At 38.9% G+C, this 26,921-nt stretch overlaps 3 protein-coding genes across 10 annotated transcripts in view; 1 reads left to right on the forward strand and 2 right to left on the reverse strand.

Annotated features, from left to right (window-relative positions):
* Window positions 1-14,094, reverse strand: part of stk16 (serine/threonine kinase 16) — a 28,605-nt gene extending 14,511 nt beyond the window's left edge. For 4 of the 5 annotated variants that reach the window (XR_005707207.1, XR_005707205.1, XR_005707203.1 and 1 more), the window contains exons 1-9: window positions 13,973-14,094; window positions 13,446-13,599; window positions 12,638-12,857; window positions 12,417-12,550; window positions 11,684-11,771; window positions 11,389-11,517; window positions 11,128-11,249; window positions 10,443-10,530; window positions 7,123-7,231 (exon numbers count right to left, since the gene is read on the reverse strand). Coding sequence is in view for 1 of the 5 variants with exons in the window: in XM_040123762.1 (XP_039979696.1) it covers window positions 10,392-10,530; window positions 11,128-11,249; window positions 11,389-11,517; window positions 11,684-11,771; window positions 12,417-12,550; window positions 12,638-12,857; window positions 13,446-13,531 (918 nt within the window). In the remaining 4 variants the exon portion in view is untranslated. Of the gene's footprint in view, window positions 1-7,122; window positions 7,232-10,312; window positions 10,531-11,127; window positions 11,250-11,388; window positions 11,518-11,683; window positions 11,772-12,416; window positions 12,551-12,637; window positions 12,858-13,445; window positions 13,600-13,972 lie in introns of those variants that run through there. The other variant, XM_040123762.1, reaches the window with a different exon arrangement.
* On the forward strand, window positions 14,029-17,225 carry LOC120788207 (PEST proteolytic signal-containing nuclear protein-like). 2 transcript variants are annotated; one of them, XM_040123788.1, is made up of 5 exons: window positions 14,029-14,146; window positions 14,786-15,012; window positions 15,526-15,600; window positions 15,692-15,747; window positions 15,894-17,225. In XM_040123788.1, the coding sequence occupies exons 1-5, from the start codon at window positions 14,098-14,100 to the stop codon at window positions 16,003-16,005; spliced, it is 519 nt and encodes a 172-aa protein (XP_039979722.1). In that variant the 5' UTR covers window positions 14,029-14,097; the 3' UTR covers window positions 16,006-17,225. The 2 variants fall into 2 exon arrangements, with proteins under 2 accessions (XP_039979722.1, XP_039979730.1); XM_040123796.1 differs by lacking the exon at window positions 14,029-14,146 and adding an exon at window positions 14,174-14,427 and having other exon boundaries at window positions 14,835-15,012.
* A 138-nt stretch (window positions 17,226-17,363) lies between these two features.
* LOC120788176 (interleukin-18 receptor accessory protein-like) lies at window positions 17,364-25,918 on the reverse strand. 3 transcript variants are annotated; one of them, XM_040123744.1, is made up of 13 exons: window positions 25,860-25,913; window positions 25,661-25,763; window positions 25,345-25,573; window positions 23,604-23,763; window positions 23,343-23,514; window positions 21,938-22,009; window positions 21,253-21,382; window positions 20,922-21,076; window positions 19,742-19,879; window positions 19,172-19,279; window positions 18,933-19,076; window positions 18,686-18,801; window positions 17,365-17,931 (listed from the first exon to the last, which is right to left on the reverse strand). In XM_040123744.1, the coding sequence occupies exons 2-13, from the start codon at window positions 25,746-25,748 to the stop codon at window positions 17,692-17,694; spliced, it is 1,752 nt and encodes a 583-aa protein (XP_039979678.1). In that variant the 5' UTR covers window positions 25,749-25,763; window positions 25,860-25,913; the 3' UTR covers window positions 17,365-17,691. The 3 variants fall into 3 exon arrangements, with proteins under 3 accessions (XP_039979688.1, XP_039979678.1, XP_039979670.1); XM_040123736.1 differs by having other exon boundaries at window positions 17,366-17,931; window positions 25,661-25,918; XM_040123754.1 differs by lacking the exon at window positions 19,742-19,879 and having other exon boundaries at window positions 17,364-17,931; window positions 25,661-25,918.
* Window positions 25,919-26,921: the final 1,003 nt, after the last annotated feature.

Here is a 26,921-nt window from a genome sequence, read left to right on the forward strand (position 1 = left end):
CAGTGTTGAAAAAAAAAAAAAGAAGAAGAAAAAAAGGCAGATAATTAATTTCTTCAACTACAGTGCAAACACACCCCAAAACTGTGCAATGCAGCTGCTGCTTACCCTTGCTTGGAAAAACTCTCACTTACTCTTACTACGCTGTAGTTATCACTAACACTCTCATCCTAGGAAGCAGCTCTTGCTTGTAGAGTGTCAATTTCAGAAGAAAACTGCTCTTGGAGTGCTGGTGGCAGGTATTATTTTTTATCTCATGTTTTATCTCACATTTTTTCTTATCTCGTCAGCTGATGATCCAACAGCAGCACGTAGAGTGAAACCAACTACAGTATGTGTTAATACTTATAAGGTTGGACAACCTATTAAAAGACTTTTTTTTTTTTTAATATGCAACTATCCCTCCGGTCTAAATTTAAACCAGCAATAACTGATTTTTTTGGCCACTTGGAGGCGGTGGAAACAAAATGTTGACATATTATCACGGTTTAAGTTTATATCGTAAAATTGTTGCAAACAGTTGCTTATTTACACATCCGGCAATTACGGAGCAAAACTATTGTTCATTTGGAGTCATGTTTGTGGGGTCCTGGAGAATGTAAATCCAATATTCCCTACCCTTTAGCTCTGTTTTTGGTCAGTCTGCTGAGCAGGTAGAGTGTACAATGGGTTTTTAGAGTTTTTTCACTGAAGACAGCTGCATACTGTGGCTGAAAACTATTGACCCCTTTCAAACTGTCGCAATATTTTCACAATGTCATTTGATACATTTTTATTGTGAAATATTGTTTATAGCTACTTTAAGGTATATTTGGTTTAAGTTGCATGTACTCATGTCTCCTGATTCTTGTCCAACAAACACACCCATACAACACAACTACTTCAGGAATTGTCTCGGGGTATAGTTTAAAAGTGTCCTGGGAAATGTGGGAAATTAGAAAAAAAAATTGTTTTTTTAGTTGTTTTTTTTTTTGAGAAAAAAAGAAAAAAGGTATTGGAGCAATCTGTTTACATCTGTTGCCTTCACCTAAACCTTTTCGACACGAGTTCCTTATCACCGCTGACAGTAGGGATTTGGGTCATTTGCTACATTTGTATTCTATTTACATAAAACTAAATAGATACCAGTGTGTGTGTCTGCATGCAAGCATACAGAGGGTCACGTCAACATCTCATTTATGTAATGGCTTCACATTTATCGCACCCTGACAAGACTGACAGATGGAAATGACATCACTAACATTTAAATTGTTGTCCTTCTCTCTGCAGAGTAATTCATCCTAAGTGATGCATATTCCACCAACAAGCTATTTCCACACTCATGTACTTCATCTTTACTCCACCTTTCTCAAAAACACACACACACACACACACACAGACAGACACACACACATACATGCTTTAATCCCCCTCTCACTTTCTGCATTTCATTTTACAGTCCCCACAACCTCACAGTGTCACTGCGCCATCCAATTGGCATAATTGAGCCGGGTCAGATGATAAAGAGACCTATAACAATCAATGCAGGTGAAATAAAAAACAGCTCCCAGTTATTACTTTTGGCCTTTTCCAACGTCAATCAATGCCCCTACCCTACACACACAAGTGCACATACACCCATCAGTTTAACAGACCGGGACTGTTGCGTTTATTTAAAGAAAACACTTGACGTCTCAGAAACAGGCATGAAGAGACACAAGGAGGCGAAGGCAGCAAAGGAAGAGGAGGAGGAGGAGGTTCAGTCGTATCAGAGCTGAGACAGATGAGATGTGACAGGCTGCCACTCTTCTCAACACCTTCTCATCAGCCTGACACAGCTGTCACAGCCCTATTTCAGGAAAATTAAACAGCCTTACGGTAAACTGGCCTGTCTGGGGGGAGGGGCTGGAGGAGCAAAGAGTGTGTGTGTGTGTGTGTGTGTGTGTGTGTGTGTGTGTGTGTGTGTGTGTGTGAAAATGAATAAGCTTGTAGTATGCAGATGGGCTTTCTGCTTCTCTCCTCCCCCAACCTGCTCCCCTCCTTCGAGCACCATCCTCTCCTTTTGACATGGTAATGGCTCCAAATTGATGAAGACACTTCACTCATTCAGCGACAACTCTGCTGGCAAGAGACATAAACACTTCCTCCACCCCTCCTCATCCATCACTTGTGAAGCCCCTCCCTTCTGCCTGCTCGCATTGGCTGGGCGGGAAGTTGTTTAATCAGCTAATTTGTCCTTCTTTGGCCATCGTTAATGACCGTACCACCACTGGATTATCTTGTCATCTCATTCTCCTAATCAGCGGTGATGAACTGCTCATCAAACTATCATCCTCCTTTTTCCTTTGACATGCTTAGCAAAGGTTATAGACCTGTAATTAAAACTAATCTGTTGGGTCACATTTCTTTCTTTAAATGGCAGAATAGAGTCTGTTTCAGTAGATTTTCTACAGTGGCCAAGAGACCTCAGCTGTCATCGCACTTCAAATTCAGAAAATGTAAGAAAAATTTTAAAAGTGTCTTTTTTTTTTTTTTTAATGCTGCAAATAAATAAAACAAAAGTGGCATAAGGAGCTGTGTCACAATCACAAAAGCAAATAGAGAAATACTACTTATTCACCATTCTTAGTTTTCGTCTGTTTTGTTTATGTGCATCAATTTTCTCCGAATGCTGCCACCTGTTTGTTGCTAAAATATCTATAAGTCTATGTGTATCTTCCAGAACATTGTTTTTGTTACTATGTGTACACTGAATACACACAGTTCCTCATAAACACACTAGAAACCGGAGTCACCTTCCTTGTATGCATAGACATACTTTGCCGATAAAGCGGATTCTGATTTGGATTTATTTGCTTGTGTTTTCTTAAACTGCAGTTTGTCGAGCTCCATCGGCCATCAATATATTTTTGAAGGAAATGCAAAGTCTAGGATGAAAAAAAATTTGTCACATACAATGTGTGAATTGAACAAAATAATAGAAATGATTCTTGTGTTCATCAGATTAAACTCTAATCTGGAGTAAACTCTAATCTGGAGTAAAGCCAAGACGAGGCATGGAAAATGGGCGGATTCCTATCCTATCCTTAATGATTTTTTTTAAAAGTATAATTTTAAACAATAGAATTACCATTATTTTTTTTTCATGACCCTTCAAAGCCTCATTTTCATGTTAAGATAGAGGTGAGATGGTGAATAGTTCTCTTGGTTATTCCCAATGTTACCACTATACGATGAGAACCACATATCAGAAAAATATTAGCTGTGATTCACTGCTGTTATACTTCTTCCTCCACAAGGGATATGTGTGAAGTGCAAACAGACAGGAATTATTGACAGAAACAAGGGGATGGATGTATGCAAAAATCAGGGTAAACTTGGATGCATCGGTCTGATACATCGGATCGGTGTCGGTGCCAGTACTGTCATTATTATGCAGATCAGTTATCGGCCGTGATGTGACCCATCCACATTAAATGCAGTTTCTTTTACAATGTCATTATAAAATTAAGTGTTTCCACTATCAATTACATCCGTTCAAGCTGTTGATTCGTGTTTTTACCGCCACAGCAGTCACTCAAGTCTCGAGTTACCTTACACTTGAAAAAGGATACCAGTGAGTTCTTCACACAGTATCCACCACACAGTGAGGTACAGATTTTAAATCCGCGAAAAAGCGAGTGCCAATGTCGACTGGCACCTGATATCATCAGATAAGCGAAGATCAAGTGTTGGAATTGGTATTCATAGAAAAAATTTTTCAACCAGATATCATGTAGTACACGACCTGCCTCAGCTCAATTTGTTTGGGTGTCAAGTCTTCATTTAACTTAGAAATCCTCCCTGTTACCCCAGATTGTGGGGTGGCTCACCTTTTAGTTTTCTGGTATTAACTACATTTGCATTTACTGGGAATTTCAGGTGTCATCAATCAGTCCCTAATTAGATAACAGAGAATCCAGATCAGCTTTGAGTTATGAGGACCAGAACTAAGAACCACAACCTTAAGTAAACTGATAAACTGCCATAACCCAACCTTAATTCCACTACTGTTGATTTCGGTTGAAAGTTTATTTAAGAGCTGATTCAGAAATTTTCCCCTATAAGAAAGGAAAAACATCTTCGTTCTTTTGACCTTGAAAGCAATACTTGAAATTAGTATAAAATAGCCATATCAATTATTGTTAGCTTCTTTTAAGTACAAGTACAACCTTTAATATGAGGTAACTAATACAAAAAAATGCAGGCATCTTTCCAGTGTGTATACATACTAGTAGGGGACACGAGGTGTCTTTCTGAGCACTGTGAAATTCATTATAGGGTTGAGAGAAGAAATAAAGGAATCTCTCTCTATGCGATTGTGGGATGCCAGTAAACTAAATTATGACTTATGGACTAAAGATCATGTCTTGAGGCCTGTTTAAGCCACTTTCTTGCTGTTTCAGCAAAACTGCGCAGCTACACTGTAGGTGAAAGAGTTGCGATGCCTTTTAAAGTATTTATAAACATCCAACCTGTACTGACCTTGTATGGCAAATAAAAACTATCGATCCTGCCTCCCCAACTCCCACTTTAAAAGACTTATAGTGGAGCTCCATTTCATCTAATCACTTGGCAAAAGAGTCCAGGGTCTAAATAAAGAAAGAATAAATAAAAAAGTCCCTGGGCCAACGTGTTGCTCTCACCTTTGCAGATGAAATTACCCGAAAAGCTGTTACAAATCAATATAATCAATGCAATCAGCTAACTGACACAGGCAATCTCCTGCCAGTAAGTAAAATACCCCCGGTGGAGATCTTTCAATCTCTGGTGCCATAATTGCCCCCAAGGGCGACGTTAGGGTGTAGCATTTTGTACACTTAATTAAATTAGTGAGCTCTGTGGACAGGGCGGGTTGCCGATCTCACAGAGAACGGAAAGGTCTGGCCCTTTGCCAGTAATTAAGGCAATACCTTTCCTGATTGCGCCAATCCCCCTTAATGAACTCATTATGCATTTTAACCCAAACACTCCCATGAATTAATGAGCACAAAGAAAGCTCCTGGATGGAAAGAACGTCCCGATCACGAACACAAGCCGTAAGTCATCCACTCAAAGGGGTAGACGTAATGTCCATATTTCTCCCTTGTTCGGCTGCAGCCAAGGCTAATTTGGACTTGAGTGACAGCAAAAGTTCTGGGTCTATACACATAAAGCTTTAAAGAAATAAGACCCCTTGTCTGGCAAGTAACAACAGAAACTTTACTGGGCTACTTTAAAAAGGTCTCACTGGAATCATATCTGAATTCACTGTATTTAGAAAACTCTTGTATGGTCATTTTGCACGGATAAGACCTGCATGGTCACACCCACATGGGGTCCACACGTATGTGCAAAATGATTTAAAGAGACCTAGGAACACTGCAGGGTGGGAGCAGCTCTGCGCTGACCCATAATGCTTTGCTAATTAAATAATTCACTAATTGATTCATCGCCAAATCAATAAAACTTGCAGATGTTTTATGGTGTGAGAGCTAAAGTGTGTTTGTGTTTGAGGACTGGGGTTGGGTTACAAATGAAACACACACACACACACACACACACACACACACACACACACACACACACACAGTGCACCCCCCCCCACCTGAATAACCACCAAAAGCACATGAAATTGGTGCTAAAATGTAGGCAAACATTGAGTTGACCTTGTGCTTGTGTTGTATGACATCATTTCAGCCCCTCACAGGCAAATGATAGTGAATACAAAAGGCGAGGGCGGAGTGTGACAAGGTGTGTGTGTGTCTGTGTGTCTGTGTGTGTGGGCACATGTTGAAGCTATAAACCCAGCTCCGTCCTGAACCAAGTCCCAGGAGAGTCTGGGGTTTGTGAGTGGGCCTGAGGAAGAAATCCTCTGGGATATCATTAATTCAAGTGTAATGAATCCTTAGGGTGTTTGTATAAAAGGGCATCTGCACTGTAAATATGTGGTATGTTGTGTATACTTTATGACTGGTCATTTGGGTGTGTGCATCTCTGCCTGGTAAGGTAGGAATTACCCTCGAAAGTAATTGGGACGGCAGTGAAATGTGACATCTCACCGATCTGAGTGGACTACTGGTTGTAAATCCAGCTACATGAGCAGTTTGATATTTGTTTTCTAGCATGTCTGCACAAACACAAACACAAAGAGAGACCCAGAGAATGACCACCAGTGCTCAATACTGTTAGTTGAGGGTTGTGTTTGTCTGTCGATTCACCTAATACTGAGCCGACTTCATTAAAAAAAGTAAAGTATTTCTCATTTAATGTGAAACTGCATTGACACTGATGGACAAACTAGCTTGTTACTATGAAAGCTCTAAATTAACAGAGTTACACCTAAACGATTCAGTAACAACACTCCATCTTTAAATAGATAAATCCTTCACTTCTTTTGGCTCAACCATCACTAACACAAGATTACACATTTTAATGTGGCCAAATTTATGTGGTCACCCGAGCATTTCACACAGATGAGACTGTTGGATATTACATTCCGATATAATAGCCTCCGCTCTCGTGGAGGGATTTTCAAAGCCTAGCTGCAGGGATTTGCTCCCATTCAGCCAGTGATGTCGGTACTGGCGTTGGGGGATACGGCCTGGCTTGCAGTCGATGGCCCAGTTCATTCCAAAGGTTCTGGATGGAATTCAAGTCTGGGCTCGGTGCAGGCCTGTCAAGTTCTTCAGCACTAAGCCTGGCACAGACGCACCGTCATGATAAAACTGGAAGGGGTCTTCCCCAAACTGTTGCCATAAAGTTGCAAACACACTATCTCATCTCACACTGCACAATTAAGATATCATTTAACTTAAAATAAACCATAATTCCTCTGCCACCAAACTTCCTCAGTTGGCAGTGTCAATTCAGAGAGGTATTGTTCTCCGACTCGCTTAACCAAGGATACATCCAGCAGACTGGCAGATAGTGAAGCGTGATTCATCACTCGAATGCGACAACGCGTTTAAACTTTTCCAGGGTCGTAGGCGGCGTTTTACACCAGCCCATCCAACGACTGGCACTGAACTTAGACTTGAGCGCCACTGCTCAGCCATGGAAATCCATGTCATGAACCTCTGAAACTTCCTAGTGAGTTATGACGGTGGAGCAATGATTTTTACGTACCTCAGCGCGTGAGCCTCTGTGGCCCATCACTTCATAGCTGAGCTGCTGTGGCTTCTGGACATCTCCACGTCATAATGTAGTACAGCAGTCACAGCTAACCGGGGCAAATCTAGCAGGGAGTGGTGGAATGAACCTGAGTACACTTACGTCAGTACAGTATTTAAATACAAATCTGATGTACTTGTACTTTATTTGAGTATTTACATTTCATGCTACTTTATACTTCTACTCGACTACTTTTCAGAGGAAAAATATTGTACTTCTTACTCCTCAATTTATCTGACAGATTAAAAACAGATTTATGATTAACAATACCTGCCAAATGTACCTACAGTGCAGGTTTTGAATTTTAGTTCAGCGTTGATTTCATGTAATGACGGCATCTCTGTAACACTAGATGGAGGTATCCTACGTGATCAGGCTGTTGTATCTCTGTAGCCTATGATGTAGCTTTGGATCCTACACACATAGCCAGTGAAAGCAAGGTGTAACCCTAAATGCAGAAATTAATCTTTAGTTAAATTACTTTTTGGATTAAGAATTTACATACAAAATACAAGATTAGATTATAAAATATGATGCTCTGTTATGGATTAAACTCCCCAATGGTGTATAAAATAGTTAAATGTAACTCCACCTCAACCAACTACAGCAATCAAATGCTATTTACACATGAATGTATCAGGAATAATATTCCAGTAATATTATAAATAATAGTGTAAAACTCAGGGGGTTACCTTTAATACTTTAAATACATTTTGCTAATAATAATTGTATACTTTCACTTAAGTGACATTTTCAAAGCAGGACCTTTACTTGTAATGAATGCTTTTATATTGCAGTATTACTACCTTTACTTGAGTAAAGGATCTGAATACATCTTGCATCACTGACAAGACAGAAATCTGATTAACTAACTTATTGGAAAGATGGCTTCCTATGTGCCAGTCTTCAAGCTCTTCAGTATGACCTAAATGTTTGTCATTTAAAATTGCATTGTCGCATGTTTGATTGTATGCAGCTGAACCCACAAATTACAAGTGGCTTCCAAATACTTTTGGCCATATTGTGTAGATTAGGTTGACCGGGTAGTACAAGTAATTGTATTTGATTATTCATTCACTTCATTTTCTTGGCCAACTGCTTTTTAAATATAGGATGCCGTTTTATTTCACAATTATATTACAAAATGTATACACAGTGCTCCGTATTTAATATTTTTTTATCCTTTAATGTGCAGAGAATAAGAGATGAAACATAATTTCAACAGAATTCTCTGTAATCAAATGACACACTCTTACTTATAATATCTGTGAACTTCACCAGTACACTTAAAAAAATTGCTTAGTTTACCAGCAGCGTGGTACTAGTATTAGTTCCCCATTAACAACTACACAAAAATTCATAGTCATTTGACATATCCAAACTTAGCATCAAAAACATAATATATTTAAACAATATGTCAATCACCATTCCAACAATTATCTGCAAATGTTAACTATCAAGTTTTTCAGTTCTAATATGGTCCAAAAAAAATCACTGCATTACAGTCACAACAGCATAAAACTTACTTAAATGCCCAAAGTTTTAGTTTACCTAATAATAGTTTTTAAAAAAAGGTACCATTTGGGTCTACTAGGAAAGACCCTTTGAGATGTGGGTGAACCCTGAGAGAACAAAAGTGTAAAAACACGTTTACACATGTCAGGAAACCCAAATTAAACACAATAGTTGGAATGGAAAATACTTCACTGTTTAAAAACACAATACAGTGAATAGTGAATTAAAAAAAAAAAAAAAAAAAAAAAGGTCAAACTGCTATGTCATGAAAATGACTTTGACTTACAGTTAATACAAAAATTTTTAAGTTCATTTCCTATTGTTTAGGTGTGTAATAGTAACATCTGACCCCTTCTCCTTGATTTTTTTATTTCTTGTTGTGTAAGCAGATACCTTTTTTTTTCGGAGCCCATTTGCACATTACCAACTGTACCGACAGGCAACACATGGTAAGTCACCACCTCTGTAATGTATGTGGAGCAGGGGACTGTGATGCTGGAGCACCTCTGTGTGTTCAAATGCAGCATTGCAGGTGAGGAGCGCTCTGCCTCCTAATTTTTCTCCAGTGTGAGTGACAGTGGAGAAAAGTTGAAGGCAAAGATGTCCATTGATGACTACAGCACACGTGCAACTACAAGATGTTACGCACACACAAAACTCAGGAATTGAGATCAAAGATAAACGGAATTGGACCATATTCCTTTTTGGTAGGGAATGTAATCTGATATGTATTGAACTCAGGTAGCTTCATCCCTTGGAAAGTCTGACAAAGCTTTTATGCTATCCCTTTTCTTAAAAAAAATCCAAACTACAAATTTAAGACAAAAATGTTTTCTTGTTTTAAAAGGAATACACTAGAGATACACTTATTTGCTAAGGGGTACAGCCAGCAGCCTGTTATTTTAGCTTAGCATAAAGACTGAAAACAGGGGGAAATAGATGGCCAGGTTCTGTCCAACGGCAATAAAATCCACCTAACAGCACCTCTAAATCTCACCAATAAACACGTTATATCCTTTATCATTTCATCCACACAAAAACTTAAGTGTAGAACAGTAATCCTTGACATAACCCCCGGCAGTACGACCAACCACTTTTCATTTTTTACATTTTGGTTTTTGTACAGCTTAAAACAAACAAGATAAAACATGATAATAAGTGATTTTCAGAAGTGCTTGGAGGAAGATTTTTTTACCTTTGGACAGAGCCAGGCTAGGCTGTTTCTAGTCTTTATGCTGAGCAAAGCTAACAGGCTGCTGGCTCCAGCTTCACATTGAGTGGACAGACATGACAGCATTGTCTATCTCCCCATCTAACTCTAAGAAAAAGCAAATATGCGTATTTTTCAAAATGTTGAACTGTCCCTTTAAGATTACAAGGTAAAGCCAGTTCATTATTAGAAGCAACATTTGACCCTGGCCAAAATCCTCACATTGCAGGGTCTTACACTTAAGGCCTTTCAGATTCTTTTGATCATTTGGTAATGAGGATAAGGATTACAAGAGTCCACTGTGATACACAGGCTGGATCGATCATTCAAACTAAAAGCTAATACTAGTGCCAAGCTCCCCAAGCTAAGTGAAAGTCTGTACCTAGGCTTATATACTAAAGTCAATAAATAAAAGGAATATTTTCAAGCCTAAAATAAGAGATGTTCATTTATTTGTGCAAAGATGTCAAAGATCCCACATCTAGTGCACTGTGAAAGATCAGACCATGTTGGTTTGGGTGTTGGGGCTGCGACTCTGTAGGTCCTGTACCTGGTCAAGAACCCAGTTGATGTTTGGTCTCTCCTGCGGGTTTGACACCATTATGGAGCTGAGCAGCATCTGTAGGCCCTCTGAGTAACTGGGCACAAGACAGACAGACACCAAATTTATAACAACCTAAGTCTGATCTATGTGTAGTTATACAAACCTTAATATAGGGATTTTTTAACTTACAAAATGCATCAATGACACATCACATTATCATTTTAAATTTGAATTCCGTTTATTTAACACAAAATAAAACTACAGGAAATTAGGTGAGTTCATATAAAACAAAAACAACCTTAACTAAAACCCAACTTGTGTTTTCACGTTGCATTTCTTTTAAGCTAAAAAGAGTATGTAACTACATTCAGTTAGTTATTACTGCATTAGGTAATTCAGACTGCTATTAACTCAGCTACAGGCTAACAGTGGCTATATGTAAACGAAAGGGACATTCCAGTGGAAAAAAATCTTGGTCCTGTAGTAAACAGCATATCCTTTGAATCATGTACACCTACTTACAGGAACTTTGGGGAGTTAACATCTTTAGTTCTTTTCCTAAACTTCTCAATGGAAAAAATCGTAGGTAATTTTTCCTACTACAATCCAGGACAGTAACAGAAACTGATACATCAATTGCAAACTTTCTTCAAGGTACACTGTAAGATAATGTTACAGTCTAAAGACTGACCTGCAAGACTGTGGGATGGCCACTGGATTCTGGACAGCAAGGGCAACACTGTCCCCCTTCTGAAATACCAGGTCATATGGTCCCTCCAACATCATCATGCAGTAAAGTACACAGCCAAGTGACTGGAGGAGTATGAGAAGACCGCAAGAGATGAGAAGAAGTAGAAGTCAGTGAATGATCCACGATAACATCACAATAACTTAAGAAGACAATATGCGCAACATTGACAAGCCAGAAAGGACGTAAAATACAAGGCTTTACCCAGATATCAGTGCGTTCGTCTATAATGCAGTGGCTCTCTACATTGAAGAGTTCAGGGGCCCTGTAGGAAATGGTGCACCGCTGGGCTGCCCAGTCCTGTATGGTCATTGCTTCCCTGGTACCTCTAACCTGTAATAAATTCAGTTTTATTCAAATCTTCACAGGATGAGGATCATTTAGAGGACATAACTTTCAGAAGATAAGCCTTTAAGAACAGAGAGCTGAAAACAAAAGACAAACTTTCTGTGTGTATCAGAAAAGTCTTACAAACACCTCATAGGCCCTGCGCCCTTACCTCAATCCTGGCACGATTCATAGAGCCCAGGTCCATCAGAACTGGCTTGTCATCCTCATCCAGAAGCACATTTGTGGGCTTCAGATCTCTGTCAAAGCATAGCAGACACATGGCATGTGGTCAGATGTCTGAAACTTTGGTCATATAAAAACAAACATATACAAGTTTACATTTGAAAAAACCATATCATGAATATTAACGATGGTCTGGCAAATAGCAGTATTTATCTCACTGATTGGGCTCACATTACAATTCCTAACTGTTTTGTATTTCTCTGTTAAGTTAAATGTCGCTGATAATATATAGTAAATGTATTTTAAAAGATGAAGCATCACCAGCACTATGTAGAATACCTTCATTGGGATATAAACTGTAATACAGTATCCTCATCTAATCCTGAGTAGGTGTTCTACAGTAAGTGCTGACTGGCAAGATGCCCAAATTTCTGCACAGTCCACATTCATTTTTTTACTCTAAACCACAAAATGAAACAAACTGAACATAATCCTGCATTACAAATATATGCCATTGTCACTTGACAAATGCAACATATAATATCGCAAAGGGCTGCAAAACATTTAATGTAAAACTTCTGAAGTTTCTAGACAGTGTCTGTGATAGTAAAATTAGTATGAATCAGTGCTTTTGAACGCTCTGTGCCTGTATGCCTGTCCTACACATGTAAATGTTTGATGTATGCATGTGTATGTGGTTGAATGTGGAGAGAGATTACCTGTGTGCATAGCCTTTTTCATGAATGGCCTTGAGTCCAGAGCAGATGCCACGCAAAATTTGCAAAATCTGTTTTTCGGGCATTGAGCTCCCCTTGTCTCTTAGCTTCTCCAGAACAGACCACAGACTGCCTTTCTGTTCACAAAAACACACCGACATATCAGAGTCAGACAATTGGCCTCAATGTTATTGTGGTCATACCCAACTGCTGCTCCTACTTACGCTAATATAAGGCAAAAGTAACCAGGCTTCACTCTTGCCTCCGCGATCAACAAAGGTGTGTGCGACCAGGCTCAAGATGTTGGGGTGATTAAACATCTGATGCATCTCCACCTCTGTCTGAGCCTCCTGGCGGCCTTCGCGGTCATGGCACAGGATCCTCTTAAGGGCATAAAAGCGCCCATCCTTTACCCCCTCTACCAGATCAACATAACTGAACCCACTGAAGAGAGAACACAGACAGATTACAGTTGGGGAGGAGCTTGTTAGTCCCAATTTGGCTTTAAAGGACAAGGCTGGCGATAGTCCATATTTCGACATAACAGATTTCCATAAAAAGACTAATATCAAAAATGCATTGATCCATCTCTCTGTACTTTCCAATTCCCCAGTCTTTCTGCAGTTCTTAGCCACCAGCCTAATTGTTCCTACTGAAAACGAGTCAGGAATATACAGTTCAACTTTTATAAGGCTATATTATTTCTTCTAACAGCTGGTCACTACATTTTTTGGAAAAGTTCCTCAAATAGGCATAAATAGTGAATTGTGGGGGAAATATATTCAAGTAAGATTTGGTGTTCCAGTTTGAAGTTGCTGCAGCAGTATGGTGTGTGTAGGATTGACTCAAAACAACCTACAGTGCCCCTGTTTTTGTAATAAAGGAAGATGTCACCCAGTGCTAGAGTGATTCTCAGTGATGTATTTTTGAATGTTTTTGGACAATAACAACAACAATAACGTAAAATACTATCACATTTAACCATAAAGGTGAAGTTAAATTGAGTTTAAAACATACAGCATGCCATCTTACCCTTCATCTAGTTTCTGGACAAAGTAATATTTTTTGTTATCGATGGTGATGGAGCCACGGGAGCATATGCACAGGGTCTGCCCCATTTTGACTGGTTCATTGTTTAACACCAAGGGCCTGGTTTTTAAAGGACCACAGGGGTTTTTTAAAGGGCCTGGGAGAAAGAGGACAGGAGAAATAAAAGTTATTTGTGGGAGACAGTCAGAGAAATACAGAGAGAGATGCAATGTTATTTACCAACTAAAAACATTCATTATTGAAAACTCCGAGATATTAGTCTATTCGACAAAAAAATATATGTTAAGACACTTCACAAAGTGACAGACAACAAACGTGAACTGTAATGTTAGCTAACGTTAACGTGAGCATAGCAACTTCCAGACTACAACAGCCAAAGTGCGACAATAACGTCGACCTTTAACCTTAGCCCGTATCACTAGGTCATTTTAAGTAACTACCTGACACAACGGGCAGTTTAACACAACATTACAACGCTATTATCGGAGTCGTTATTTCTTTAATCTTACCAGCTCGCTTTCTGTTTACCGAGTCAGCCTGTTGTCATATTTCCTCCACGTTCTTCTTCTTTTATGAACCGTGCACGAAGCCTCAAGGAGACGAGTGACATCTGCCGGCGATTCCGAGAGGAGCAATGATGTCGGATTACGAGCATAACAGAGAGGGTTGCACCGACGACGGAGGTGATATTTGAGCTGTTTTATCGTCTAAAATATGTTGAGAAATAAGTAGTATTTGGTGTTAGCGTGATTTGCTGCTTACCAATTAAAACTAGCCACATCTAACGTTAAACAGAGGAAATGTTCGTAAAACTTGACTAAGCTAACGTAAATGTTAGCTACGTATCGTTGACTAGCTAATGCTAATGCGAAGTAACTTAACATGTTATTAACGTTACCTGTGTGGCTATGGAGATTTAGATGGATGTGACTACTGGGTTAAATATGCTGCTAATATTAATCAGGTAATAAAGTATGACTTGATTCCAGCAGACAGGTCTCTTGTTAGCATGAGCCTAGCTAGCGTACAAATTGCTAAACTAAGCTAGTTAGCGCAAGTTAACAATGTTAATATCTGCTTTCAGACCCTGCATACAGTGCTCGCCAGTTAACTTAAACCTCTATATTATAGGTAGTTTCTGCACACACAGTCCCCAGGTGGACTTTTAAAACAGTAAATGAAGTGGTAGAGTGGAACCTAAGTTACATTTGGTTCGTTGATGGCTAGAAATGTAACCACACAGGTAAAGGTGATAGCTTTTATTATTCTTCAGTTCTCAGAAAACAGTTGTTCACCTTGGTGAGTTGTCTTGCCTCAAGCAGGGCCGCAGGAGGAGGGAGGCAGAGTGAAAACTAAGCCTGTCTCTTCTAGCACTGTGCGGGGAGAAGGGACTGCAGTCAAACGCACATCCCAGCATCTCACGCCTGAGGATGAAGATGAGTTCTCAGCAGACCCACCAGCACCCTTCAAAGTCTCCAAAATTGGCTTTAGCATGAGCAGTCAGATGGGGAAGAAGTCGAACCCCATATCTATCAAACTTGGAGCAACAGTGAGTGTGTACCAATGCATATTAACTGCTTGCACAGACTGTTTGTGTAAAAGATATTTTAAAAAAGATTTATATTTGTTCTAGTATCTGTTATTGCAATTCTTGTAACTTGCATCACAGACTGTGGCACCACAGCATGAAAGTTGTGCCATAGATATGATGCTAGGAGAACTGTAAATGAAGTAATTCACATAACACACTGCTCAGAGAGGCCCAAAAGATAATGGAGGCCGAGATCCTTAATAATCACAGATACATAGTGTTTGAATGTTACCATCATTATGAGGGGTGCTGAAACACTTAAGAGTTATTCATGAGTGGATTGATATAACTAATGAATTAATCATTCAAGTCACTTACCTAGTAAAAGTGCCAAATACGTGCTTGTTAAGCAAGTTTGAGGATTTGTGGCTTTTTTTTTGCATGTTGCGAAGACCTGGAAGAAGTGTGATGCTGCTAGGTTGTATTGTTTTAATTTGTTTACCTAAATCTTGTGTCCCCAAACTGTTCTAGAAACCCAAAGAGCCTGTACCATCAATTCCTCAAAAAAAGCCAGGGCTGGCATCTGTTTTTAATGAAGACGATGATGTAAGTGCACATGCACACGGTAATTGCATGGTTGTATAAATGCATAAATAACAAATATGCCGACTGACTGAAACTTTGCCTTGACATGCAGAGTGAACCCGAGGAGATGCCTCCAGAAGCAAAGATGAGGATGAAGAACATTGGCAGGTATTTACACACATATACATGATGCACCTTTATAATAGTTTCTTCAGGTTCAGCTTTAATCAAAGCATTCAGCTTTTTAATCTTTGCTAGTGATCATCTAACACCTTTCTGTTTGATTTGAAGTGACTAATCTGCTATCTTTACAGGGAGACACCAACATCTGCGGGACCTAATTCCTTCAACAAGGGCAAGCAAGGGTTCTCTGATCATCAAAAACTTTGGGAGAGGAAGCTGAAGGCCCAAGCAGACAAACTGTAAATGACTAGCAGAGTTTTGTCACTATTGGATAATTTTGTATAGGTTAAACCACGTCAGAGTCATCTTTGGAGGCTCAAATGATTCATCACTGTTAACTCGGTTTTGAAAACTTCTCACCTTTGTAGACATGCAATGACGAATAATTTAAGCCTTCTATGATACTCTGTGACTGAAACCCACGTTTACATGTCTAACCACTACCGGCTGATGCTAACTGAGAGGACAGATAAGAGGTGAAGAGTGCTGTGTTGAAGAGATGGGACAAACAAATTAGCCAGAATATTGCTTAAACTGTGTTAAATTTGCTACAGTTGCTTTCTGCTGGCTAATGAGAAAATCTGGCATCTTAGAGCCTCCATGCCCCTTTTTTCACCATGCTTCTTCCGATCTGAACGTGGCTAGGTGTGGTCCTGAGCAAGCTCTTAGTTTTACTTGTCTAATATATGTGTAAAAATGTACATAGAAGCGTGATAATGTTTTATTTTTGAATCCACAAATGGGAGTGTGAGTTTGAGTGTTATGTTAACGTGTGGAGCAAGTGGGGCATAGACTAGACATACAGATTGATTTGATTGTTTTGTTTAATTTAGTTTCCCAACATCAATGTACAATCCTTTGTTTTCACCAGCTGTGCCACCTCATAGACGGCTTTTTGTTTGATTTTTTTAGGTTTTCTTATATGTTTGAGCTTTGTGCCAATATTTCTGATTTTGCTTATTCAACACCGACTTCTTTCTGTTTCACTGAATCTGGCACACTTACTGTACAAATGTGGCTGTTTTCATTTTTATGTTCACAATTGAAGGACTGATTATGTGTTTTTAGTTGACAACTGTGTGAAGATCAGAATCATACGACTGTGACTGGATACCTGGGTGCTGGTAACAGCGATAGGTTAGCAGTGATTATGCACATTTACAAACTCTTTTCATCGCCATTAATAAAGTTCATATTATCTTTAATACAGCCAGAATACTTTAAATTTAGATAAATGTGGTCCCTCAGTGACTTCTCCTGTGCCTGAAACTCTCTTTGGAATATCCCTTTGATCAAAAATCTAAACTTTCAATTCCTTTGTGGGTAACCTCACTGTTGTGCAGAATTTCCCAAAAGAATTACATCAGTATCAATTGCTGTGACCTGTTTTATCAAACAACTCCCTTGAACATGTTTAAATGCCAGTTAAAAAAAAATAAATAAATGAAAAATTTTGGATGATATATTTTGTGTCAAATGTTTATTGCTGTCACGTCTGCTGTAACACTACATGATGAACCACACCTCACAATGTGTTTGTTGTACTTAAACTGATATACAAACAGGTATCAACCAATTCTTTAAGAATTTAAAGAATTTAAAAAAAAGAATTTTTCTTTTTACATTTTGTTTAGTCTTTTTCAGTCTTTTTAATGCTTTGAATTGTAAAGTAATGAGAATATTTTACACGGTTAACTGAATGTTTATTTTCGGTACAAAAGGTGACTCACTTTTTCCCTAAGTCTGAAAATGATCTGTTATGATTTGACATCCTACCAATGTGGAAATTTCCCTAGCACATTTGATTCATGACTTTGAGTAAATAGTGGAGTAACGCAAGCTGCATTTCTTCATTATGAAGTGAATAAGCATGCTATATATACACGTACATATACATGCTTAGAAAAAATGTTACCGGTAATAGTCTAATCATTGGTCCTGCATGAGTGATACCAGCTTCACTCTCCGATCAGGCATGGCCTTCCTCAACGACCTCCAGAAGTTGCAGGTGGCTCTGGCAGGTTTGCCTGACGTCCAATTCAGACTTGGTAGCACCTTCAAGGCCCTTTGGACCACTGAGGGCAGTGGGGGGTCCTGCTGGATAAGGGATGCTGGGTCTCCACTGGTCCATATTAACAGGAGTTTGAGGACAGAGTTTTGCAGCAAAGCCTAGAGATATGGACCAAGTAGCAAATCATTAATGAATTGTGTCTTTCTGAGTTGACCATAGAGCTGATTTGTAATCAAAGACAAACTTAACCTCTCAACACAACTCAGAAGTTGTACTGAATCAGAGGATACCAGTGGTTTTGTTTGCGGCTTATGCCACGTTACATTTTCAGACAGATTTTCCCACAGTCTACATAGCTGCTGCTTTTAGTTTACATCAGTAAGGTGAATGTGATTATTTCAGAATTGCATGCAGGATTTGCATTGCTGGGAACTTAAACCCAGAAGACAATAGTTGCTTGAAATTGAAAGAGTACTGTTTAGTCATATGTAACTAAAAATAAATGGATGGCTGGAAAGTAAAAGAATAATCAGAAAGGTTAAAGAATTGTGGCTGGCAGTACAGTATGTACACTGTGTCCATAATGGGTGAAACATGTAAATCCTCTAATATATAAGAGCAGGCAGAGTATCTGCCGATCTGGTCTTAAAAAGCATTCAGTTTATACATATAAACTAAAAGTGGGAGTGTTGCGACAGTGGATTGTGTGCACAGCAGATTGTTCAGTTCTTTTTTGGAGATCATTGTCTCACTATGGGCAAGTTTCAATTTTAGCAAAAACTTAATGAACTTAAAAGAACTGATTGTTTTCATCTGGTTAATCCAGTCATCCATTTATCTCGTTCATGGACACATTGCGATATGCCATGAACGTGGCATTAGTCTTCTTCTTTCCATGAAATGTAGCCTTACCTGTACTCCTGACTCCAGTACGAACACAGCATTGCTGTTGCAGAGGTAGTCAGCTGACAGGAGACAGATAAGCATTTGGCTTCTCTGTATTGCCAGAATCACATCATTTGTATATGCTGCAATACAAAATGGAAACTATCAGGGACCTTTGCACACGCACACACACACACACACACACACACACACACACACACACACACACACACACACACACACACACACACACACACACAGCTGATCCCCTGACCTCCTCCTGGAAGCATGTCCCTCTCCAGCAGACAGAGGCGATATCCCCACTGTTCTTCCAACACTTGGGGTAGTAGTACTTCTAGTGGTCTCTGGATGGCTCCACACTCCTTAGTGTTCAGCGGGTCCGTGCTGGATAGACATGCTGCCAATAAAGTTACTGTTAATTTTCTTTACCAGTGTAGTTACATGAAAATGAATACCAGGTACAAATATCATACACTGAACATGTTGGCCTACCTTCCTTATCAGTGTCAGGTCCTGATTGGGAGAAAAGGGGCCAACCTCCCTCCACCTCTGCTGATTGAGGGCTCAGATATGACAGAAACACATCAAACTCTTTGTCATCTGAGAAAGAGTGTTGGTTGATGTGAAAGACAAAATTGACACCAAAACATTAGAAATTTAAACTGTCACTTTGAACAGTGATAAGATTAGTTAGAGATAAGGTTGTCACCTCCATTTTTGTGATTACTACATAAAGTGCATCATCATAGTGTGCTACATACATTTTTCAATTACATGCACTGGATTAAACCTGTGTCAAGGTATTATCTAGATTCTTCAATTATTTTATTAAAGTAATGCTTTGTGGGGTTGAATAAATTGAAAAAAAATTGCATCTTCATATTGTTGTAGAGCTTTATCTAGAGGTTATGCTACATCCTGTGAAGAGGAGCAGCTGTTGGGGCAGGATTCCAGCGTATGCATGCTAAGCTTAGCTTTGAATTTCTACTTTATTGTGTGTGTGTGTGTGTGTGTGTGTGTGTGTGTGTGTGTGTGTGTGTGTGTGTGTGTCTGCTTTCTGACCTCCATCGTGTTTTCCATGTTGGAAGTGGGATTTGTAGATTAGCTTTAGTTCCAGCCATTTCACATGCAAAACAATTCCCAGCCCAGCTACCAGCAGCAAAGACACAAAGGGATACCCAACCAGTGACGGCCATTTTACTGAAACCAAGTCCAAAATATGCTTATTAGATTGTATTATGTCTCGAAGGTGGCAATCATTGACATGGGGCAGAGGAAATAAGATGTGAACAAACAATTGACACATTATCACCATATAAAAGGCAAACTTGTTAGCAAACAGTTGGCTATTTACACATCCAGCAGACACAGAGCAACAGTAGCATGCATTTTCAGCTGTGTTTCTGTCCACCTGACAAACCTAAGTACAGTATTCACTCACCTTTTAGCTCTGTCTTGGACTCCAAATCCACCACTGTCTTGCTAGTTGCTAACTTTGCTTTTTTTTTTACTGTTTAGTGATGAGTAGGTAGTGTACAGTAGGTTTATCTGACTGTTTTACTAAATACAGATGTCTGCAGCGGCTGAGAAGACACTGTTGAGAGCGATGAGAGTAAACCAGTAACTAAGTTGTGGGCCATGAAACCAAAAAAATTGAGCTGAAGGACACTAATACGCTCTGTGGAACTGAGGATAGTCGAGCCATAAATCTCTGTGGGTTCTCTATAAAAAGTGATTCCATTCACATGACACATAGTCATTTGATCCATTATAAATAAAAATATTGAATAGTGCAGCTTTAAATGTTGCCTGCACAAAATTAAAGCTGAAGTTTCAAACTCTCCATCAGTATCAGTCAGTGGATATAACTGTTTGAACATGGTGTTTTGAAAATGGCTACAGAAATAAGTTGCCTTACAGATGGTTTCACCACTGAGCTCATTGGATTGGTTACAACATTTATTGGATTGACCTTATTGGATAGAACATTTTCAGTTCTGGCCACAGGAGTGTAGGGGTTGTCAGCCAGCAGGTTCATAGCTCATCTGCCCTTTCAGGTATCTGACACACCTGACTCAAACCCTGGAGGGACTTTCCTCTAGATTTTATAATAGATTTTACTGTATTATCATTCAATGTTGATGTTTGATACAGTATTATTTGAACTGTAATGAACCATGTTATGACAAAATATGGTATCTATAAAACAAAGACATGAAGGTGACAACAGAAACCAAAATACCTTCAATTTTCTTCTTGAGCTTGATAGTGACACTGCTGTTTCCGACAGTATTGTTGGCAATGCAGGTATAGGTGTGGTTCAAGTGTTGTGGAGTCACCTCTTTTATGATGGCTCTCCGTGTGACCCTGTACTCTCCATTTATCTCCGACCTCTGTCTGAATCAGGAAAAGCATTTCAGCAGCTTTGCAACCAAATGAAAACTTATCATGCAAGCCAAGCTGAATCACGTTTATACCCTCTGATTTTACAAAATCTTAATGAGCAAACACTGGCAATACTGAATGAAAGACAGGCAAAAGCAAACATTGTCTAAGGGACTGCAGTGACTCACTGTGGCCTCTCCATGTGTAGTTGAGTCATACTCTCTTTGTTGCCACTGTAATTTATGTACCATCGCACGTCTGCTGAAATCTTATTCTCATAAGGAAAAAATACCTCACAGGTCAGAGTATGAGACCAACCTGGAAAAAGTAAAACATTTGGGCATAAAAATCTAACCCTTAATGTAGAAGAGTGATAATATGAATGTTGTCATACCCGTTTGGAGGATGCGCTAATGAATCATTCAAAGATTAGACCATCGAGTCATTATCAGAGCTGTTTCAAATATGTAAGTATAAGCTACTGCAACATTTTGTGCATAAAAAATCAACAATTACAATGAATCATCTTTAGAATGACATGTTAGATACTTCTGAAAGCTGCCTTAGAGCCAAGTCAGTTCTGAGTTAATACATATAATAACTAAACTAAACTAACTAAAACTAACTTTGAGTAGGCAAACAATTCTTTTTACTTTTCAACAAGTGGTTGTCAACAAAGAACCAGAACTCTCAGAACCTCATTGTGTACAACATTTTATGCTGATTATAGTGGCAACAGTGTTGATGTTTGGTTGACAATTATTTGGAATTCACATCGCTGAAATGGCTCTGAAAAAGTAGCTCAAAACCATCTATTAGTTATTAACTCTGATAGCTGTAAGATTTTACCATAGCACATTTGAATACACTCACCAAGCTCCACTTCCTCTGTCATGTTGCCAGCAGGATACACAATCCTTGGATGGTTACTTGTTGTCTTGTGTGCTGGTATGGTTTGGGAAATAAATTAACATATTCAGTCTATTTTCTGCCTACTTTACTGTGCATCTGGAAAAACTTTATAAACCAGATATGAGCTCTACTTCGACATGTGGTGGCACCCACATGTAAGAAAAAACACTGTATGATGAGAGGAATCAAGACAACTTGAAGTGAAAAATAATTCTAATGGCAAGATATATATATATATATATATATATATATATATATATATATATATATATATATATATATATAAAACTTGATTAAACAATAACCTCATTATGGACTAGTGACTTGTAGAGTGTGTTTCCCTGCCGTTTTCCTTTGCATGCTATGTTGTTAAGTCTCCTGTGACCCTGACAAGAATAAGCATAGAAAAAGCGGATGGATACAGAAGTTTAAAAAGTACCTCTAGTGTGGTTCACTGTCTCGCTTTTATCAGGGAGTTTTAATGGAAGGACCAGTTCAAACAGGTCAAGAGGCAATCTTTGTCAACCATACACTACCTTGAATGTTGAGACATAAGACTCAACAAGGATGTAAGGTTAGCTGGTGGTGTGGGCTGTGCAGATTGTAAAGTCCCTTTAGGCAAATTTGTGATTTGTATTATTGGGCTGTATAAATAAAATTAACTTGAGTTGACATTATTTGACTTGACTGGGAGTCTACAGCCATTCTAGCAGCTCTGTTAGTACGATTCGTCCCAGGGGGGACATGAATGTCTGTACCAGATGTCATGGTAATCCATCAAATAGTTACTGAGACATTTCTCTCAAAACCACAAATGTGAACCTCATCGTGGCACTAGAGGAAAAATCAGAGTATCACCAAAGTCCGTAGGATTCATCCTCTGGGCATCACAGATGTCTGTATAAAATTTCATTGCAATCCATCACGTAGCTGTTGAGATATTTCGGTCTGGACCAAAGTGGTAGACTGACTAACTGACAGACAGAGTGACGTTGCCATCGCTTCAGCCATGCTGCTAACATTTCTAAAGACAGACTCTGACAATGGCATGGATGCTTATATTTAGGTGTCAACTGTTGACCCTCATTAATAGCAGAAAACCTTATCCTGGAAGAATTTTACAAGAACAAGGAGGTCACATTTGGAAACTTCAGTGTCGATTAGACAACTGAAAACTGAAAATAAAAAAAACCATGGGGTTTCTACTATGCTCTCTGATCTCTCTACTGATTCATTCTCATTGTTTGCTCCATGACATAGTTAGCAAATCACAAATTGAGGGGTTAGGGAGGCTAGCTATTAAGTCTTAAAAGTGGTCTTGTTGAGTATCATACTTATCCAGTACACACAGACATAGAGCACTTACGTACAACTTTGACTTTAACAGCCCTCCTGAAGGTCCACGTGACTCCCTGCTCAATTATTTGTCTATCACAGAAATATACACCAGGATCAAATTCGCTTTTGACTTGGCAGAGATGTAACAGCCCATTCCTTTCACAGGAGTCTCTACGCTGCTCAGACACAGCTATGTTACCCTGTAAGAAAGTACACTTGTTTGAGTTTTTGCTGTGATTTGGTTGTTTCCATTGTGAAAAGGATAACCCTGCTCATGTGTGTACGTCACCTTGTACCATCTGACATCTGTGTTGTTACTACAGTTGCGTCCCGGGCAGGGGACCTTCCCGCCAGCACTGTTGAGCAGCTCTACTTTGTTCTCCTCAGGCCGGAAGCATCTCAGACTGATATTCTTCACCACCTGTAGATGCAAGTACAACTTGCTGCCACTGGACAGCAGAGACCTGAACACTCAATAGAAGGTCATGCAACCAGAAGCAGTCTACACACATAAAAACAACCACAATTTGCCATATAGCAAAAAGGCTTTTTAAATTGTTACTAATGACTTAAAGAAAAATATATTAATAATTTATTAAAGCTTTAATTGTTATTAGCTGGTTAAATAATTATCTTTTTGGGTTGTTTGCTGGTATTTGTGCCAATAACAATTTATTAATTACTTATAAACATTTATGGTGGCAAACTCAAGAACTAATTGTCAGTAAAAAAAAGATCACTAAATTTAAACCTCAATCAGCGATTGGTGTATTGCCAGTACCTGCCAAACTGCTGCGGCCCATGTAGTAGAGTCCATGTACATTCAAATACAGGCCAATCACTTTACTACAGTCACAGGCCAAAATTGGGATGTGGACCATCATGTGGACGATGACAGATGGAAAAAAAAAAGGCGCTGTTCATTAATAGCAGATTTAATAACCAGAGGTGTGGACTCGACTTTGACTGGAGTCATTCTCAAGACAGGAATTTGATGATTTTAGGCTTAAAGGTGCCCTGTGGAGTTTTCTTCTATGCGTAAAACAAAAGTCAGTGTCTCACACCAAAACAATTTGTAATTACCTTTGAGGCCTAACACATGCACATTTTCTTCCTCTTAAAACATTTACAAATTTCTAATTATTTTAAATTCATCACTGTTTATATCCATGTTAACTGCCTTTCTTGGTGCATTACTGCATTTCTTGGTGCATTACTGCCGCCTGTAAATCAGTGGAATAGTATGAAACGAATGGTTCGAATGTGTATCGCACCAGCTATTTGCAATTTTAGTGCACATGCACATGCACAAGGACTAACAAAACATGGACCCACACATAAAAACATTGCTCCAAAGCGCAACGAGATGTCAGCAACTCCACAGGATACCTTTAAACAATAAGCAAAGCAAAAAATAATTTTTTTTTTGGAAAAACTAGACTTTTGAAGGGGACCATGCAAGTCAAAAATATTCATGACAAGTAATTTTTACTGATCTGTAAATTATTAACAATGATATCCATTGATGAAAATCAATATAGGTTCTTAGGATAAGTTCACATCTTTTCAAGTCAATATCCAAACATGCCCCATACCCACATGCCCACATGTACCACTGAAAGAGCTAGTTGCTGTAATCATTCCTCCTCTCCATGACAAGAACCCTTCATGATGTGTCCCCAGTGAAAGTGATGGGAAACAAAATCCACAGTCCTATTTGTTCAAAAAGGCATCCTAAAGTTCAGCTAAAGCTAATATGAGGCTTTAGCCGTCTGAGTTAGTCAAATTAAAAAGGAACAATTACAGTGACCAAAAACTGTTTCAGTTCATATATGGGAATGTGAGTGTTGTTTTAAGGCATACTAGTAAAAATTAAAGTGAAATTATTATTTAAAACCCCTTAATGAATATACCATATTGATTTACCCTTCACACTGCAATGCCAGGTACATTAGTTAAAATTGCTTTTATAAGATTAATCACAAGCATTAAATAGAGCAGAGGTAATGACTAGGAATGTGATTATTTACCCTGTGAGACATGTGTAGTTTCCAGAATGTTTTACTTCAGCTGGGAATTCTTTTCCACAGTCAAAGGATGGGCCTTCATTTCCTCCTCTGCCATCTCCAGTCCTGGACCACACCACGTTTATGCGCCTGTTCGTGGATTTTACACACGGCATCATAAAGCTCTCTCCCTCGACGGCTCTGTAGTGCTGATGTGTAGTATCCTGCCGAAGACCTATGAGTCCTGCAGTTGCTGCAGAGTCATATGTCTCTTTTTAATTGTACACTCTAAAAAGGAGACACCATTAATAACAATACAATTTGTGTTTAAAGTAATTACCTGGTCGTTTGTTTTGATGGTTTCCCATACAGCATCCGTCCAAGACAATGGGAAAGATTAAACAAACCAGAATGTATCCGGTTTGCATCCTGTCTCTCTAAATCTGTAAAAAAAAATCTCATTTAATTAGGTCATGATGCTGATCAAATCAGTCTTCCTTAAATGTGAGTGTTTTTTCTAATGTTTACTCATGCATAACCAGATCTAGAGTTGTTGTATTTCCTCCTAATTGTCGGAAGTGCTTGTTCCCCGTCTCTTGGGTGGTGACTCTTTAGGTGCAACATTTTCACAGGACATATAAATGTTGTAGTAGGTGGTATCATACAGTTTCCTGTTGAGTTGTTTTTCTTGATTTCCCTAGAAACTGCCACTGAAGTGATATTTGTCTTCCTGGTAGTTGTTAGCCACTTCCTATGTGAATGCATTTCTTAGAATTGCTGTGTTATATTTTACTGTTCTATGGAGGGAAACCCTAACCTTAGTAGGTTAGGCAGATTTTTCAGAGGCATGCTTTTTAAAACAATGAAATTTAGACGACAATAATAAAGCAAGATACAACACAGTTTTCTAAGATTAAAGTTAGAGACCACACACATGATGCACATTCCCTCTGCTTTAACATGTGGTAAGTACAAAGGAGTCTTCAACAAAATACTTTCTGAAAGCACTGCAGACCACAATGTATAATAATCAAAAACCAAGCCAGTCAAAATGCAGATATTGACCCAGATAAGTTGTATCTTAACTACCACATATTGGTTAGCCCTACTTACCACATGTTAAAGCAGAGGGACTCTCTGAAGACTCCTTCAACAAAACAAAAACAAAACAAAACAAACAAACAAAAAAAACAAAGCCATGAAGTTGAAGAAACATTGTGAGATTGTGAGATTGATTGAGATAGGATTGTCTCGAGGCACAGATCTGGGGAAAGCTACAAAAAAATTCTGCTGCATTTAAGGTTCCCAAGAGTACAGGGGTCTTCGGCTAAGTACTGATTGTCAGTATGGGGTCTTGAATGTAGATTCTTGACGGTAAAAATGAATTTAAAGGATTTTAGCGTAAGGCTGCAACATTACAAAATGCCAGAAAGGGGAAGGGGTCTGAATACTTTCTGAATGCAATGCATAATCACTGCCTAGAAATGAGAAACCTTTTTTTGTCTACCCTTGTCTGAAATCAAGAACCCACTGTTTCAAAAATCACTAAGAATTTCTAGTGGTAAACCTGCAACCGTTTTCATTGTGAACTGCACATGTGC

The sequence above is a fragment of the Xiphias gladius genome, chromosome 1 (genome assembly GCF_016859285.1).
Source record: "Xiphias gladius isolate SHS-SW01 ecotype Sanya breed wild chromosome 1, ASM1685928v1, whole genome shotgun sequence".
NCBI classification, from domain to species: domain Eukaryota; kingdom Metazoa; phylum Chordata; class Actinopteri; order Istiophoriformes; family Xiphiidae; genus Xiphias; species Xiphias gladius.